Raw genomic sequence first — 19616 nt, 5'->3', positions numbered from 1 at the left:
TCCCCGGCTCACAAGCTGGTGTAGGCCCCAAACTGTAACTCGACATAACTCCGTCCACCAAGCCGGTAAAAGTCCCGGGATCGCACCAAAGTACAGCACAGCAGTTCACACGCCCGGAGGCAGGGTGTAAATTCAGGATTAGTAGCAGGATCATCCGGCGGGAGACGGAGGTCGGTGGAGCCGGGAGCCTAAGCGGCCATCTTGGTTGCTAGCGTAGCTCCTCCCCTCTGTAATATTTTTGCTGCGCAAACTTAGCCAAAAGGCAGCGAAGCACTGTACATGATCAAAGGCAACCATAAAGCCAACGACTCCTCGAAGCGGTAGCTGGATTGTAGACAGCTAATGGATTGTGATGTAGTGTTCTTTAAAGAGGTAAGTTTTCAACTCTTTCCTAACTTTAGCAGCATTGGGGTGCTCCAGATCAATACGAGACAGATGGAAAAGGCCTGTTGCCTTGTTTATTACTTACTTACACTTCTGTGGGCCTGATTTATGTCGTGGCGGTAGGGATTCTTACAACCAAGGTGATGGTCCGGCCACCGATTTAAATGTGGGTGGACTATAGTTTGTATTCTAGCCATGGCGGGGACTATTCAGACTTCGCCGTGGCCAAACTTCTCATACGGCTCGACTAAGTAAGGGCCATCTGAGAATTCGCTAGTTGTCCACCCACCTAATTTAGATGGGTGGACATATAGCAGTTTTCTACTGTCTGTCACCGCCAGCTAAACCCTGGCGGTAAGGGCTAGAAAAAGAATTCCATTTGGATTCGGACATGATGACCGGAGCTGCAGTATCGAGGCGCCTTTCAATGTTTTCCTCCACCGTTCCCAGGCTTATAGTGACACCGATCAGAGCAGAAAACAACATGCAACTGCAGCTTACTACCAAGACCCCCACAACACCAAGGATCAACAGATATATTACTGCTGGGCCCTGGTCCCAGCTAGGGACCTAGAGCCCCAAAACCCCTACTCAACATTTTCTCCTTCGAGAATACATAGCTGGTGATTGAATGGACCCAGTTTCACCACTGCCTCCACTGTAACACAGACTATCCCTAGTCTGACCACCACCAGGTGTGTAATATGTGATATGATAGAGACTTCTAGCTCCAGAGCCCTTACTTTAGAATTATCCCCAGGTGTCAAACTGGATGCAGCAATATTTCATGAGCAGTACCCCAGCACTTGTTAATTGTCTCCGCATTGTGTCTTCTACGCCAGAAGTGACGTGTGCAGTGCCTAGATAGGCGCCACTCCAGCACGCTGACGCCAGTTCTTTTCTTTCCACACCATTCAGCCCAGATCCGGAGAGATCTACCCGTTAGTCACTTTATGACTAGCCTCTTTTTGAGAGTATCTTCTAATGTGGCAGGGATGTTATCTCGGTAGGCTGGCTTCAAGTCGGGTGGTCCCTGTCACTGGTTGATACCGTTGACGGACCCACACCTTGTTTGCCTCGACAAGATGACGGTGTGAAGACCTGCGTCGACTGTCGCACAATAAATCCGAAGGCCTGAGGGAGCAGTCCCTCAAGCTCCTGGAGCTAGATATGCGACACTGAGGTGGTCTCAATCCCAGTCGAAAAGAAGGTCCTGGGATTGTTTGTGGAGCCCAAGCTCTTCATCGCATTCTTTTGTAGGGTCTCTCGGGTAAGCCCCACTGCAACAAGATGTGTAAGAAGACTTCGACTTCACCTCGTCCATCGTACGACAAGACGAGGGAGCTTCACCATTTGAGGCCTGGCTCCGCAGTTGAGGCAGCGCCTGGGTCAGCTCTGCGCTTCCCCGAGTTTCCGGGAGCTGGAGCGACTCCCGCTCAACTTTAAGGGTTTTATGAGGCCATGCCCCTCATATGTGAGCGGCTGCTCCTGCAGGCATTCCTTGAGGCTCTGCTGGTTTGGGAAGGACCTCTACTGGTTCGACACCAGTGGATCAGGCTCCATTTTGGCACCTTGGATCCACAGATGGATTTGGACTAGTGCTGGTCATACCACCTTGACCCTCCCTGGCACCGATCCCAGAGCAGCCAGCCTATTCGGATTCCTGACTCTGACATGGAACTGGAGGGGCTTCTTCCAACGCTGGCTCCTGCACTGACTGGTGCCATGCCTTCTAGGCATGAGCCCTATTCCTTTTGGGAGGGGTGCTGGACCCTGAGGAATACCATCCTTTAGATCCTCATGTGGACTGGTGTGAGGACTTGGCGAAGGCTAGTGTAATGGAAACTTCTCCAGATACAGGCATGCGTTGTCCCCCAATTGTGGCTACGAAGGAGGGACTGTCCTTTGAAATGGTTGTGAGAAGAGTGGTTTACGTCCTGGACCTTAGCCTGGATCAGTAGCTGTCAAGACTAACATCTTGACAGAGGTGCTTAAGCCGTGAGTGTCCCCCCTCAGAACCACTTTTTTCGTTCAATGAAGCCCTTACAGACGACCTGGTGCGAGCACAGCAACAAGACTGATGTGAACAGGACGATTGCCTGCTGCCACCGCCTCGCCACAGAGGTCCCCAATTTCCTCACACAACACCCTACCCCGAAGAGTGGTGGTCCAAGCCTCTATCTCCTATGACAATCCTGACGCACTCACTACTGCCCCATCATATAGGGAATCCAAGGGGCTGGGCGCCATAGGGAAGAAAATATTTTCTTGCAATAGCCTGTCACTGCCGTCCATGACACCGCGTGCCTTTTGGGCTGTTACTCCCATCCTCTATGGGATTTGGTTGCACAGGTGATGCCCATCGTACCGGAGGAGGCTTGAACCACTAATGGGACACACAATTTAAAATGGAAGCGTTTCTGTTGCCACAAAACGAATATTCATTCTATCTTAGCACCACCAGTGCAACTTTTACCTTATCTCTTATTGGCAAAATCAGGTGTCGTTCATGTTTCTATTAAAGTGCATTTGGCCGCAATCTCAAGATATAGACCATCAACTGGTTCACCATCATTGTGGTCTAGTAGGGCCATTAAACCGTCCTTAAAGGTCTTTTCAGAGTATTCCCTCAAACTAAGTCTCCTCTTCTGAATCAGCAGCTTAATGCTGTACTTGCGTAACTCATTAAGAGTTTATTTGAACTTATCCACAAGGCGAAGGTCAAAATTCTAACGTGGAATATAGCATTGTTATTGGCTCCTACATCAGCCAGAAGGATTAGTGGAGTACAGGCCATTACAAATAAAGAACCTTTTTCTGCAGTTCAAAGATAATACTGTGATTCTCAGAACCAATCCAACATTTACTCCCAAAGCCCCTCAGATTTTCATGTAAATGAACCTATTGTTCTATAACTTTCTTTCCAAATCCACAAACGGCAGCTGAAAAATCGCTACATACATTTCACGTTTAAAGATTCCTGAAATGGTACTTACATTGCACTAAACAATTCATGATGGATTTCAGCTGCTATCCAGTTTTGCCACTCAAAGGCCGGTAGACCTTTGACAAGTAAGGTTGTAGCGCACTCTATTAGAGCAGTCTCACCTATGACTGCTTTGTAAGCCGGGGTGCCTCTTGATAGTATGTTGAGCGGCGACATGAAAGATCAGGCATACATTCACGCAACATTATGGCCTGGAATCGTCCAGGGCAATGATGTACCTGTGGGACAAGCAGTGTTATGTCATTTATTTAAAAAAGTGAGCCTTTTGTTTATTTTAATACCCATCTTCTGATATTGTGTTATGCTTATGATGGTTGATAAATACTTTAACTGCTGTCTATTCTGATTCAAGCATGTAAATCTATGAAAGATTCATTACTAGAGAAGAGAAGTTACTTACCTGTAAACTGTGATTCTCCAGTATTGGTATCTTTCATGGATTCTCATGCAACCTCTCCTCCTCCTCGTAAAGCTTCCCCTTATTTTATACAGATTTAGTTCCCTCTACTGCTTAAAAGTCTGAGTGAAGATGGCTCTGTGTGGAGTGTTTCTAGAGGGTGCTGTTGCCTGATTGTCTGAAGTATGATTCCTTATAAATGATGTGGATAAGCTAAGCAAATTAATGTATTTTAGCCATTAAAGGCTCCTTGTTCTTTATTGTACTGCTCTATTATGTACCATGAGACTCACACTTCGGTAAATGATTCAAGTTTGTGAATCTATGAAAGATACCAATATTGGAGAACCACAGTTACAGTTAAGTAGTTTATTTTCATAACTCGTGACTCAGAAATCTTCTTAGAAGAAAAACAAGTGACAGGCGTCCAAGCTAAATCCTGGATGCACTGCATGTGAATCTACAGCACTACACTCTCAGAGCAGATGCTTACAGGGTAAGTAACATTTTCCTTACAGGTAAGTTAGTTTCCCTCACAGATAAGTGAATGTTTTTCAAGTTTTAACCTTTACATGCAACCCGGGATTACTCCACTGGGTTTCCCATATCTGCAGCTACATGGTGTGTGGTTTCTTTTAAATCTATGTAGTGCAAGTTAAGCTTTCGGTAGTTGTGACATCGGACATTTGGAAATATACTGGCAGCCCCTGCTCTTTGTGCTGTGTTTTGACTGCTATCATGATTTTCACTGCAGAACTGTAGCAGCAACCAACATGAATGAGACAAGCAGCCGCTCCCATGCAGTCTTTACTATTGTCTTTACTCAAAAAAGGCACGATGAGATGACCAGTTTGGACACTGAAAAGGTAAGCTGGCAGAACCTCTTCTCTTTATTTTTAACCGCAAGAATAATACTTTCAAGTCATCAGTCTATTAACCTTACTAAACATTACTGAGCAACTATTAATAAGCAATATTAGTATGTTAACAAGACACTATTTGAGCTTACTCAATTGTAACAGGTTTATGTAAATGACACACAGACAGATTTTAGAACATGGAGAGAGAAGCATTCGGAGATGGAGCTGTGGGAGGAATTCTAGTTCTTTACCGTCCAATCCCTACTTTCACGGTCAATTCTTCTGTTGGGCGAGTGGGGGGAGTAATATATTGGGTAAAGTGGGAAAAGCTGGCCATCTCCTATCCGTCTGTCTCTCAGCCCTTACTCCCAACCAAAAAAGAAATGTGTATCCAGCTGGTGAGGATGGCTACAGAGAAGCTGGGGACAGTAATAGTTGCACTTACCCCCTCCTGTAGCTCAGCCTACCAGCTTGATCCTTGGGTGGGCCGGGGATTCCCTCCCAGTTCCACTTGATACGTGTGTGACATCCATAGTCACATTGCACGCCTGCTAATGAGTTGGCCTGAAACGAGCCCCTCTTTCAGGAGTTTGCCAGTGCCCAGAAGGGATCGGACACTGATAAACTCGATACAAGCACACCCCTACCACCAGGAGAAGTTTGCCTTCTATCGCGCAGACAAAAGAAATTAAGCAAACTGATGGAGTTCTTTCTGGACCCTTTTCACTTATTGAAGTATACATCAATCAAAACAGCATCCTAGCAATACATTATCGTGATACTAATGTACGTCAGTAGGGTGGAGAAGGGGTTTACGCCAGTTGCTCACTTTTTGAACACACTTATTAGCAAAGGAGCACAACAAAGCTGCCCCTTACCAGCAGTGCTATCAAATCTAGCATTGGAACCATTTGCAATTGTTATCTTCCTCTTATTTGCTGGCTCGTTGTTACTCACCAACTCCAAAACAGGCATGTCATTCCCACCGCTACTACACCAGTAAACCCATTTGGCACATTAACCGGTTACAATCATCTGTTTGAAATCCAGTGTAACTCTTCCAAAATGATCAGTAAATCTGATGGCAGCTCTTTTCAGCTTAAGTGAGGAACAAAAGAAAGAAATACATCACTGCCCTGATTTGAATGCACACAGTCAATGTTCTTCCTTTGATCTCAAACAAATTAAGGTACCAGGTGGAATTGAAATTCTCTGATAGATGCTTCTTACTGAAGAGTCCTCACCTTTCGACTATTCCCAGGCAGCAGACTTGATCCAGGGAATTTGTTCAGCAGTGCTCTTGCACGCTGGTGGGTGGGGCCATGTGCGTCCACGTTTTTATATTTTAAAACGAGGGAGGCTCCTAATATTCAAGAGAACCTGGGGTAGTAAGCCTTAGTGTAGAAAACAGAGGTTCACTGAAGTCATAAATCAGTAGAAGCAAAAAGAACAAGCGCATTAAATGAAGAATGGGTGAGAGAGGTTCTTGCCCAATGCAACAGAATGCCCCAGGCCGAGGTGCTGTTTATATGGCAATTAATTTTGTTCATTGCACATTTTTTTGTAAAGCATGTAAAGTTTTTAGCTGGTATAGAACAAGATCCAGTGCTCACAATTTTGTAAAAGAAAACATGTAGTGATGAGTGAAAGATGCGAACATGCAAAAAAAACAAAGAAAAAGGCTCCTTTCATTATTTTCATATGTGTAAAAGTGAGTCTCTAAGTCTACAGTAAGGTCCGACCTATAGGTGTCCTGCAGTTAATTGCAGAGTCGGACCTATAGGTGTCCTGCAGTTCACGGTAGGGTCAGACCTACAGTTGTGCAGTTCACGGTAGGGTCGGAACACTCTGTTTGTTGTGCTCCCCTACAGCCTTTCGCCGGCCGGTTAGATGTTCACAAAAGGAATGGCAGTGGTTAATGCTCATTGCGGAAGACTGGGCTACATATGTTCAGTGCCTTCACAACTGGCTGCTCAGGGAGGGCTTGGTGCAGTCAGTCCTCGACCACTCCTTGACAGCAGCCAACTCCTGACCTCCTTGGGGTTGTCCATCAACAAGCCGTAGACCCATCAGAGCCTCACACAGACTGTTCCTTACTTTGCAGCTGTCGGGGCACAGTGTTGTTCAGGGCTGTTCCACCCCCCACAGTAATTCTGGGTCTTTCAGGGCATCATTCTGAGGTTTCAAGCTCAATCCTCGATTCTGAGACTTGTTGGACCCTTAGCCTCGTGAATCCTGCTTGTCCTCCATAGCTGCAGGCCCATGCGATCCTTCGAGTGGAACCCTCACTTCGAAGGAGCCTCTGCCTTTTTCATGGTGGTCTATCATCAGATTTAGTGATGAGTGTCCCCACCATGGCATCCTATTCCTTATGTGATATACCTATGCCCGATCACCGCTGCTCTTCCTCTAGTGGTGCCACTACGATCCCCGCCCATTTTAATTAATCTTTCAGTGACTCTAGGGGATCTGTGTGCTTTTCAGTTCATGGATGTGTTACTCTCAGTTACTGCCTATGCCAAGTTCATGCATCTATAGGTTGGCTTAGAGTCTTTAGGCTTGTGCATCTGTCCTAATAATCTTACCCCGATTGAGACCTCTAATCTCTTACCAGTTATGCCTGAGAGCAGCGCTAATAATTCCTCCCAGTGTTGCTTGACCGTCCCACGCTCTCAGAGCATGTTGAAAAAATTTACCTTTACTGTCTGGCTTCTGGGGTATTGGTCTGATGTGCATGAGTACATTTTTGCAATTCTCACTGTTGATAAATAAGTTGGCGTAGATAATGTGTGAATTAACGTGGATTTCTCATGACTTTCTTGGTATACTCGAAGCTAGTGGACCATTCTTTCTCAGTTAGCTGCTGCCCTGTTTTCTATTCACATGTACCCTCATCAGTGTTGTAATGTCTTGGTGAAATGTAGATGCCAGCGTGTTACGTAATATGGTTACAGTTTTGTACGTCCTCATCCAAGCATTTGCACTCTGATCTGTCTGTTTTCAGAAGGACCTCCTGTCTCAGTAATTGCGAATGGTCAGAACACAAGTGAGCACCATGGGCGCATTTCAGTAGAGTAAGGTTTTCTCACTTCTTTTCACTTCAGAAACATCTGCCTAGTAGTAGCTTCTCTGAATGCCCTATGGTAACTTCGAGTCAGGCTTCCATCCCCCTGAAAACACAATCCGTATTTAGTGCCCACCTGTGGCAGTCAATATCTCCTCCCTCTCCAGGTCTGCTTCAACACGCACTCTACATAGGAATCACCTTGCACCTCCTGAAGAGACTGCAGACCATACAGAATTTAGCGGTCAGAGTCACCCTCAACCTCCCTAAGCAGACCCATATCACCCCACCTCAAGAATCTCCACTGGCTCCCCATTGAGAAGAGATTTCAATTCAAGATGCTGATCCACACCTACCAAGCCCTACGCAACCTAGGACCAGTGCACATCAACAACCGCCTGAACTTCCACCAACCCTCCAGACACCTGCGCTCCGCCTCCCTGTCCCTCGCTCACACCCCCTGCATCCCCCAAAGCAACAGTGGAGGACGCTCCTTCTCCGATCTCTCTGCAAAGTCCTGGAACGACTTCCCCCTTCACCTCTGGACCTCATCCTCCCCACTGGATTTCAGGAAAGGACTCAAGATCTAGCTTTTCAACTGAACCCTCCCTTAGCATCCGGGATCCCAGCATCTGGATACCTTCACGAGCGACTCACCGTGCTTTATAAGTCCTGATTGATTGACCACCCATTCACCTCATTGCCGACTGCAAATGGGATGCTATACAATGTAATTCGAAATGTAAAGTACCCACGCCTCCATCTTCAAGCGGTCTCATTACCTTTCATATTGCCCCTGTCTTTCCTGCTCTCCTAAAATAACTCTGGTCAATAACCTGGTCAGATTCCTGATTAAGGAACATAGAGCCACAGAATTACAAAGCAATCTGGGAGGGGTTACCACTTTAGCTATTGTCGCACGTCCCATTGAAAAGATCTGCAGCTTGTACCAGAAAGGGGTCATCTGTGTTACCGTTGCAACAGCTGTATCCACGTTCCCAGCCATGAGTTTATCGTTCATGTGATGAATTTGGACTCCAAGAAAACGGAGAGGTTTAGTTCCCAAGTGGAGTAATTGCATGAGTGGGTGACTCGTGGATCAGATAGGCACGGTTTTTCTCAATTAATGTGTACCCCCATACCATCCCAAACTGCAGTCGCTCAATTATAGGTAGGGACAGATTTCCTCCGGATATTGTAAGAACAAGAGTGCCAGATCCACATACAGGGAACATGCATGCAGTTTGGTAATAAGTTGTATCCCCGGTTATGGCCACAGTGCCAAGTCGCATATGCCAGCAGCTCCACAGCCATTTCAAACAGCGATGGTGGCAGACTGAGGCGCTGTGTGTGCATTGTGTCAAGATAATCGATTCTGTGGACTCTTTACTCCCACTTACTAATGCCCCCCCTGAGCCCCACTTATTTATACACTTCAAACTTGTACGGCCAATGCAGCACATTGAATGCTTTTTCAATATCAAGAGAAGCAGTGGCTGCATGTGTCTGCAGTGTCTCATCAAATACCAGAAAAGGGTTTCCTAAATTATTAATGTATATTACGTCCATGTATAAACCCTTTTTGATCATGGTGCACCAACCCATTAATGACTGGCAACAATCTTGTTTGCTCAACTCTTCCTCAATACTTTATTGGCGCTCTCCTGTTTTTCAGCGGGATGACCACCATTAAAGCTTCTCTTGTTGATTTCAGGCCTGAGCCTATATCCTGTGGCTTCAAGGCAACCAACAATTGTTTAGGGCCAGATGTATTTTATATGTTTAATTAGCAAATAGGATAGTTTGATGTGTGTCACCTCCCTCCAAGCCATCCCTAAAGAATGGGTGCTCTACTAACCTAGGTCAACCATACCAAAGACCCAGATACAAATTACAGCAAGTGCATAATGGAAGGGGCACCCCAATGGTTTGTATCCAATCTGAAAAAGTCCAATCATATCTCATCTTCTTTATTTAATTTTTGTTGCAGAATAAATAGACACAGCCAACACATTCCGTCCCAGTCCACACAGAGGGACTGTTTCAGGGCTTTAGAGATGGCTTTAAACAATTTCTCTAGTGGGTAAACACCAGTTTGTGAAGCAATGTCTCCAGTCTCTGGATCCCTTTTCTATATCCAGAACCAATCATATATCTTAATTTTCACAGATGAGGCATCCCTCGACAAAGACTGTATATGCCTGTCTATTGGACAAGGTTGTGGTTTAGTGCGGTACACGCCAGATGATCTCCTCCAGGCCAAACTGTCTGACATCTTCTCGTTTGTTTTTTCTCATGCCTGACAAGGTCTTTCTTTGGACATGGTTAATGGTTCTTTTTTTGACCCTTACTGCCTTCTTACAGTTCCTTGATCAGTCCTCCTTGTTTGTCACTCATTGCGATGCAATCCTTGAAGGGGCGGCTGCAGCATATTCGCCTTTCGTTATACCCCAGTGTGACCTCAATTTTAGTACTTATCTGACGTGCACTTTATTTGAGCCATACCACAGCTGTTCCTTACGTCTCCTTACCATCAAGACTGTGTTCCTCATTGCCATTATCTCAGCACAACATAATGTGTGAATGAGCTTCAAGCTGTGTGAATCTGCCACACACCACCTTCTTCCCTGACAAGCCGGCTCTGTGGACTAGTTACCTTTTCTTTCTCACGCATCTTTATTGAATAACATTGTTGATTTAATTGAAGATGTTGTTATAATGATTGATTCTGCACAGAAAAGTCTGTGAAACTATAAAACCTTCACAAGAATGAGTTCATGTGAATGTTTGTTCCAAGGTTCTGTGGACCAGGGCATCCTTTCTGCTGAAGTTTGTGACATCATTCAATGACGGTCTAATCATCACTGGCGTTCTATGCTCGACCTCACTCCTCTGAGGAGAGACTCCACCCCTGGACCCCATGGAAGCTCTGAAGTTCTACATAGATCGTACCAAAGAACACTGGGTAGACGTGCAGCTCTTTATGGGGTTCACTGGAGTGCAAAAAGGCAAAGCTGTGCTGAAACATACCATCTCCCACTGGTTGTACTCTGCATCATGATCTGCTACGCACTGGAGAAGAAGCAGCCTCCAGAAGGACTGCAGGCTATTCTACCTGGGCCAAAGCTGCTACCACTGCGTTAGCAAGTTGAGTCCCTCCCCTAGACATATGCTAGGCCACCTCTGGCGACCCTCTGTACGTTCACAAAGTACTATTGTCTGGATAGCCATGAGGGGCACTTGGCTCACTCGCTCCTGCAGGACTTTCTGGTTTGAGTCCATTCACAGACCTGCCTCCCATAGGTACTGGTTTTGTAGCTGTTGAAAAGGTGAAGATTCTGTGACTATAAGTCTCTATCGGAAGAAAGATACTTACCTTTTGTGGCACTGTGTCTGGTAGAGACTGTATTTAGGCACAGATTCCTCACTGATCTTCCCATGCTCCCTGTTCTGTGATTGGACTTTCCCCATTAATAAGATCCCAGGAATCTGCTCTCTCATCTACCAATTTGGTTTTGGGGCTCCATGCCTGTGGGTGCGGTCTTGAAAGCAACTGAAGTCCGCATACGGGAATAGCACTTATGTAGGGTCCTGCATTTCAGTTCTGGAGCCAAATAGTATCAGTGCGGAGCCACATGACCGCCCCTTCTGGTGCGAGGTAGTATCATGAAAAAAGTTTCCAGACCCTGATGACTGGGGAATATTCAAACAGTCAGGAATCTGCGGTTATGTAGTCTCTACCAGGATACCTTATTGCTTGCCTTCCGTTCTCAGGCTCCACCAGGTATTGCCCGCTCTTGAGGTTGTACTGCAGCCTGTAATACAGCTCACCTGGTTCTTTTGAAGCCAGCCACCTTCCAACCGGAAGCCCAGGCCGATCCAGTCCAGATACTCTGCTGCCTAGCTTGTCTTAAAGTATTACACTGCTGTTGAGTTGCCATCGAACACCATCAATCCACAGTTTGCAGCCGGTTGTGGGACGATTGTGGCTCCTCAGTGCCCTTCTTGCTTCTTCCAGCGCCCAGTGGGGTGCCACATAATCCGGGTCGATTGCGGCACAACATCATTCCCCTGGCGCAGGCCACCACGCTGCACCCAGGGACGCACAATCTGGGGTTTTCCATGGGAGCCTCTATCTGGCACAGACTACGCTATTGCTCATCAAGCCATGCCCTCTGATGGATACGCTGGGTGGGGATAGACTGTACTGCCCTGGCGCCATTGACCTCTTCTTGTCTGCACTAATTCCTGCTTTCACTGAAACTATCCACAGCACCCTGGGCTGCACCTGCTGCGATGTCCTGGATGCACACATATGCATTTGCAAGCTTGCCATGGGAAGGCGTAGGACATCGAGGCACGGGGCAGGGCCTGGGAGGTTGCCCCGACTTCTGTTTACCCAGCCGGCATAGTAACTGGAAATTCTTTCTGCCATCACCCCATGGTAGTGACGTTTGGCTTGTACATAACAGAAGCAACTCTAACACGTTGCCCAGGTCCCTCTAAAATTCCAGGTGCACCCTGATGGCACCCTGAGCCCCCTATCAGGGTGGCAATAATTGGTAGCTGACCCCATTGTCCTATGCAGCGAGGAAAAGCTGTCCTAGATGCGGAGTCTAGTCTGGACTTCGGTATTGGTGCCAGACATATATACTTAAACTCGAGGCCTCCACTGGTGGGCTCTAGGGGGCTGCCGGGCGCCATCCACCCCCTTCAAATTTTACCTAGGAGTGCTGTGGGTTCTCTGTGTGGCGTTTCTCATGCTTAGTGAGGACACAGTACGATACTGACTTTCAGGGAGGGCTCTTGAGCTGCTTGTGCTACAGACTGTGATGAAGGCATACAGCACCTGCAGGCTGGCCAATAGCGGACCCCAACCACCTTTGCATTGCAGCCAACTGATGTTGAAGCTGGCGGGCTTGGGCGGACTACAAAACACCAACTAAAGATCTTCCTCGCGCTCCTCTACGATCACAGGCTCCACCTCGCCGGCCACACTGAACATCCTCCCTGTCGGAGACAAGTTGGATAGCATTAGCAGCTATTGAAAAATGGAGTCTAAAATAGACAACATGGTGGCTGACCTCATGCTGCTACACGCAGACCATCACAAACTTGTGGACAGGGTGGATGCATCGAAGCAGGCTCTCTCGGAAATCCAGCCAACTACTCGCCAAATGGAGCTGAAACTACTGGATTGCAACACCAAAATCCAAAACTGGAGGCATTGAGTAGAGGACGCAGAGCCCATTTTAGACGTAACCATGTTCACCTTATTGGCCTTCCTGAGGTCGGGGAGGGCCAAGACACCGTATTGTACATCAAACGGTGGTTCAGGGACCTACTGCCAGACTCCTCCCTCTCACGCTATTTCACCATTGAAAGAGCACATCGTGTTCCTACCCGAAGACCTAATCCAGGTGCTAGCCCCAGCCCACTCATTTTCTGACTGTTACGCTACCGTGACAGAGACTCATTACTGAGAGAAACTCGTAAAATACTCTCCATTTTAGTGGAGAACACTCGGGTAATGTTCTTTACGGACTACACCTTGATTGTGCTACGCCAACTCAGCTCCTTCCTGGCCATGAAGCAACGCCTTCGTAAGCTAGACTTGAAGTACTCCCTGTTGTTCTCCACCAGGCTACGTGTGGCGGCTCGGGGCAGAACAAGAGTTCTTTGACTCGCTACAGGATGCCTGGGACTGGCTGGAGCCCTCTGATTAGGTCTGCGCCTCCTCGATGCGGAGAACGGACCAAGAGCACAATGCCACTGAGGGTTTGTGGTGCAGGCGTTGCAAGCAGTGAAAACGCCACTTTCCCAGTACCATGTCTGTTCCCGACCTGGAGAATATTATTACGGAGCGACGACAACGTATCTAATTACGCCAATGTGCTATATCTAGGCCTCCCTGAGTACCTTCTTTCGCGCCTGCAAATGGTACAAAACTGTGCTGCGCAAGCAATTTTCGGCCTTAGCCGAAGATCTAGCGCTGCAGGACTTCTGAAATCTCTTCACTGGCTGCCTATACGGAAACGCATTGCCTTTAAAACGCTCACAATGGCTTTTAAGGCTTTGCATGGCACTGGTGCCCGTTACCTGAGGAACAGAATCGTTTTTCACCATCCGGCCAGAATTCTACGTTCTGCATCATTGGCGCTGGCTACTGTCCCGGTAATCAAGCGTGCTCGCATTGGGGGTCGCTCCTTTAGTCATCTGGCACCCCTATCCTGGAACGCACTGCCTTTGTCTTTGAGGAAGACAGATAATTTGCTGTCATTTAGAAAGGATCTCAAAACATGGCTGTTTGGCCAGTGATTCCACCGATTACCGTGCTCTTTGCTGTGCTGGGTCTTGAATAGCGCCGGGACACTCTGTTTGAGTAGCTGAGCGCTCTACAAACCACTGGGTAACATAACATAACATAAGCGGCAGTGCAGATCGTGGGTCAACAGTGGGCACTGACCAGGAGTGACTAGAATTCGTCTGCTGCATGGCCGCCAGGGGCTGATCCGGTGGTTCCACCTGATGTTACTCCACATACATTGAATGATACGAGTTCTCCACTATTAGTTTACTATTTGGGTCAATTGTTATTGCATGTATGCAACAGTTAATTGCATTGCTCTATTTATCGAAGAGTACCTGCTTGCTGTTTCAAATGCATATTCTAACTTGTAATATTAAACATAAAACAAGCACTGGGCACACGTATATAGTATACAGTTAATACAGTAGCAAATTTATAATGTAGTCGACACCGGTGGTTCCATGAAGCATGTTTTATGCAAGTAATTTTTGGAAAGGAAAACAACGCCAGCCGACACGTGTTTCCTCAACAAGTCACTACCTGTGACTCTTCAGGGCTGAAAGGTGCGTATTGCGTATATCGAAGAACCGTTGATAATTCCAACCCGGTTTACGGGTTCAGTAACTAGCCGCGGGTAGGGCCGTCAGAAACAAAGAATGCCAGATGGGCGGGTGCGTCCGTGACTTGGCGGGACCTGAGGATGCAGTGTCCAGCCGTTGCTCGTCTCGCCTTGGCGAATGGGGTTGGAATTATCACTGGTGAATTTTTCACCATAAGGTAAACTTAATCTATTCCTCCTTCCCGGCTGCAGTAACAAACCCTAGGGCACTGGGACAGGGGAATCTGGAGGTGGCGTCCCTCCAACCTCTGGTAACATTAGATCCTTTCCCTCTGCTAGATTCCGAATCTTTGGACCGACTAGCTCGCCAAGTAAAATCAGGATCACCATGCAATCCAGCCCCGCCAGAGATAATGTTGTTAGCTAGCCAAGTCGTGCTTCCCACTATAATGAATCTCTTGAATGCCTCCATCACCTCCTGCACTGTCCCGCCTGCATGGAAAAAGGCCAAGGTCCGGGCTCTGCTCAAAAAACCTAACCTCGATCCTGAGGATCCCGGCAGCTACTGTCCGATCTCCCTGCTCCCATGGGTGAGCAAAATTCTCGAGAAACATGTCAACATCCACCTAATGGACTTTCTCGAGAATAACCAGCTGTTAGACGCCACTCAAACAGTCTTCCGACCTAAGCACGGAACTGAAACCACTCTGATAGCAGTCACTGAGGAAACTCGAAAGATCTTAGATCAAGGGGGATCAGTGGCAGTGGTCCTCCTTGACCTGAGCGCTGCTTTCGACACGGTCAGCCATGTCACCTTGCTGAGCCACATAACGGACGTAGGAATAGTAGGCGGGGCACTGCAGTGGCTCGAATCATTCTTGAGCTCTAGGTTGATGGAGATACTGTCTCAACAAGCAGGCCTTTGAACTGTGGAGTCCCGCAGAGCTCCTCCCTAAGCCCTGCGCTTTTTAATATCTATATGAAACCACTGGCTGAGGTTGTTCATCCGTTTGGTACCAAAATCATCTCATACGCGGATGACACTCAGCTAGTGGTTTCCCTGGCGCAGGAGTACGGCCAATCATCTTCATCAGGACTATTGAAATGCTTGGAGGCAGTTAAGGGATGGAACGACACACTGACTTTTTGCCCTGTGGAGGAAGGAAGGAGTTGACATCGTCGAGGGAAGGATTGACCAGCAGCTTGCGGAACCCGCTGCGCGGGTCCCGCTGCGTTGAGGCTGCACATCCGTTTTTTGGCCCCTGCTGGGTGAGAGAGTGAGAGACAGGGCTGCGAGCACTGGGTCCGGGACTCGCTTTCCCAGGAGTCCCGGCTTCCCAGAGGCCAAGTCACCTGGCCCGCTCTCCCTGACCGCCCCGCCCAGCAGAATCAGGTGAAAAAGATTCTGCCCGTTTAGGAACCCGGGAACGCCACACTGACTTTTTGCCCTGTGGAGGAAGGAAGGAGTTGACATCGTCGAGGGAAGGATTGACCAGCAGCTTGCGGAACCCGCTGCGCGGGTCCCGCTGCGTTGAGGCTGCACATCCGTTTTTTGGCCCCTGCTGGGTGAGAGAGTGAGAGACAGGGCTGCGAGCACTGGGTCCGGGACTCGCTTTCCCAGGAGTCCCGGCTTCCCAGAGGCCAAGTCACCTGGCCCGCTCTCCCTGACCGACCCGCCCTAATTACTGACGCCTATAAGAATCGGACCAACACACTGCGCGGGAGCGCGCGGGAGTGCCCGGGGCTAAGCCCGGGCAAAGGGCGGGCCCTCTGTGGCCCTCAGAGGCCAGAGGAGGCCGGGCTGGGCCACTGACCCTGGTCGATTGTAGCAATCTTGCTCGCACTTTGCACCCCTAGGGCATACAGGTTATGTCCACTCGAAAAACTAGAAGTATGGCTGTTGCTAGTGCTAAAAAACTTACTGGGACACTGGATGACTTTATTACCCGCACACACGCACTAATTGACAAAGGAATCGTATTAATGGACAGGAGAGTATCACAAGATCTGGCCATGGCCAAACGTTCATCATTGGGTCTGATTGCGTTGGCCCAAACCCCTACCACTGTTTGCCGTCCAGAAACCCAGGCTCTAATACATAGCAACGGAGATATTGGGGCTATGGATGGCTCTAATAGTAACACTGACACCGTTCAGGACTTGGAGGCTTCACCTAACCTTAATATTCTAACTCTGAGTGGTACACAACCGCAAGAGTCATACACCTGTGATACCACCGATGTTAACGTTAGAAGTGAGAGGGGCAGGATTGAAGGGGCTATTCCTAAACAGAAACAGAAGGGGAACAAACAAACTACTTGTATACGAAAGAAGGGCCAGACACACACCAACCCTAATTCCACTAACAGCGAGAAGCTCTCTGAGGTTCAAACTAGCTCAACAGAGGGGACACTCCCAAACAAGGTTGGTTTACCCCTAAATCTACCAGACGACACTTTAATTGATCCAAGCCTGGAGGAAATTTTACAGTCTAGTGTAGTCGCTGATAATCCTCCTCCAATAACGCCACCACAGGAGGAGGATGGTTTAACTATTAACAACTCTGTGATTTTCAATATGTTGAAATCACTGCTAGAACCCATAGAGGTAAGACTACGCTGTCTTGAAACTGTCCTTAAAAACATACACAAGGATATAAGTGCCCCTAGTTTCTCCTTAAATAATAAAACTGCCCAGATCTCTAATCAGCCTAAACCACTAAAACCCCAGGCGATTTCTACAAAAATATTGGAGACCGATAAAGGGTTGCCCAAGAATAATAGTAATACCACAATTCAAACTATTTCTAACAATAAGCCCCCTTCAGCAGAGGGAACTAAGAAAACTGCCTCCGGCCATACACCTTCAAAAAACAACTGAAATTTAACTCCTCAGGCTACCTCTAGGGATGGTCTATCCCAACCGACAATCCCTGAAGCACTTGATAATGTTAAATGTAAGGTCCGGAAAAATATCCATTTGCCTCCAGATGCCTGTCCCTATGTTGTTATACTTACTGGGGTCACAGAGATACCCGCAACTGAACAAGAGTCATATCAGACCCTAAAAAATAAAGTATGCCACTGGCTAGCCAATAATTATCCTCTCCCTCCAAATATTCCCTGCAATATCTTGATGATAGAGAGAGCTCCATGGGTAGGACATAATAGGAAAAATCTCCCAGGGGATTGCGTAGTGATTACCTTCGAGAATATTGAGGTCGTAGAATTTATTTTTAGCAGAAGGGCCCCGAGATACCAGGCGAGCACAGTAACTGCTAGACCTCTCTCCTATTTTTATCTCCCACACAATCAAGCTGACAATCGATGGAGTTGGCTTAAGGGTTCTCACGATCGTAAACCCAGACAGAGATTCAATCCTCCCTGGATGCCACAAACCCCTGGATGGGAGGAGGAATGGGGTGGGGGTTGGAACCTGGTTGGGAATAGAGGAGGCAGACCACCTCAAGGTGGCCCTTCCTTTGGTCCGCATTCTTCTCAACTATATCATTTCCCCCAACAGCGAAACGGACCTCCCAATGCTCTGTACTTCCCAATGGCGAATCGTTTTGAATGCCTCTCAAACACAGACTGGGTGGACTGACATATGTGGGGCTCTCCAAAGGGAATGGGGCATCAGTCCAGTCTAATTACCCCTCATAAGGAAGTGGCAACATCGTTTTTGTTTACTGACAAACTCCCTTTTACTCCCTCTGATAGTTCGTTGGAGGCGCAGAACCGGGGCACACCATCTTTTCTCCCAGTCGCACCTCCCCAACTTTGTAAATTCCTTACCTGGAATGTGGCAGGTCTAAATGCAAAGGCGTTGGACCCCATATGGCAAGAGTTTGTAAAACAATACGACGTAGTGGGTCTGCAAGAAACCTGGGACACCACAACTAATTTTGCACTAGATGGCTTTCGTAGTTTTTTTACCCCAGCAGCTCCTAGTGCAAGAGGTAGGGCAAAAGGTGGCCTACTTACATTGTGTTCCTTGGAGTTGGTAGGGGCATTCAAACAATTGGAATCTGCACCTCCAAACACGCTAGTCGTGGAATGGACCTTACCTGGCTTCCAACCTCTCTTAGTGGTTAATTTTTATAATTCCAGGGAGTCTTTATTTGTGAATGAACATTTGACTTCCTTACTACAATTTTTGTCAGCCTATAGAATCGACTGCACCTCTCCCATAGAGATGATTATTTTGGGTGATTTTAATATTCACCCCTGTGAGGGTGATTGCCTTAATGACAGTTATGGGGGCTCACCGACGGAAGCCATCCCCCATTTTGTGCATACAATTGAGGGTGAGTGTCTTGAGTCTTTCCTGGCGAGTTTAAATTTATTTGAATTTGCCCAAAGTAGGAACGATCCCAGAGCTCCAACCTTTGTGGGGAAAGACGCTAATACTATTATAGACTTCATTTTTGTTTCATCTGGGGTACTAGCCAAGGCACGCGAGTACATGGTGGTCACTGCTAGTTTCAGTGATCACAATCCTGTCCTCCTGATGCTGGACCTAGATTGTTTCCGGACCCATAATCCATCAGATGTGGCAGCCCCAAGGGACTTGATAACTAAAGACCAGGGAAGGCGCCTAAAATGGGAACAAATAGTCCCTGAACACTTCTTCCATTCACTTGCCCAAGAGTCAGAGGCGGATATGGCAGTATGTCTGGACCCAACTGCTCGAGGCCCGGATGTAGTAGTCGCATACGAGGAGATATGCGGAAGGATTGCTAAGAACTTGGAGCTAAGGTCTATCGGGCTAAGGAGTAAGAAACCCCAGAAATGGTTCAATAAAGAATGTTCCCAGAAACATAGTGCTCTGATGAAAGCGCTAAAACAAAAACCTAGGGACAGGACGTTGGTGGCCAATTTAAGGAAGGATTACAAAACTGCAGTTTTTAAACGTAAATCTGGAATCAAGGAAGAAGCTTGGGAGAGCCTTTTATCTACGGATGTACAGAGAGACAGCAAAAAGTTTTGGGCCATTGTGAACCAACCCTTCTTTTCTAATGAAGGGAAGACCGACA

General features: G+C 47.5%; 1 protein-coding gene across 1 annotated transcript in view; it reads left to right on the top strand.

The window, feature by feature from the left end:
* Nucleotides 1-19616, top strand: part of KIF1C (kinesin family member 1C) — a 710488-nt gene that overhangs the window by 409535 nt on the left and 281337 nt on the right. Inside the window, exon 7 of the mRNA XM_078671146.1 lies at nucleotides 4543-4654. Within this exon, the coding sequence (XP_078527272.1) occupies nucleotides 4543-4654 (112 nt within the window). The remainder of the gene's footprint in view (nucleotides 1-4542; nucleotides 4655-19616) is intronic.

This window comes from Lissotriton helveticus, chromosome 12, assembly GCF_964261635.1.
Source record: "Lissotriton helveticus chromosome 12, aLisHel1.1, whole genome shotgun sequence".
Taxonomy (NCBI): Eukaryota; Metazoa; Chordata; class Amphibia; order Caudata; family Salamandridae; genus Lissotriton; species Lissotriton helveticus.
This window is presented reverse-complemented; position numbering and strand designations above follow the sequence as displayed.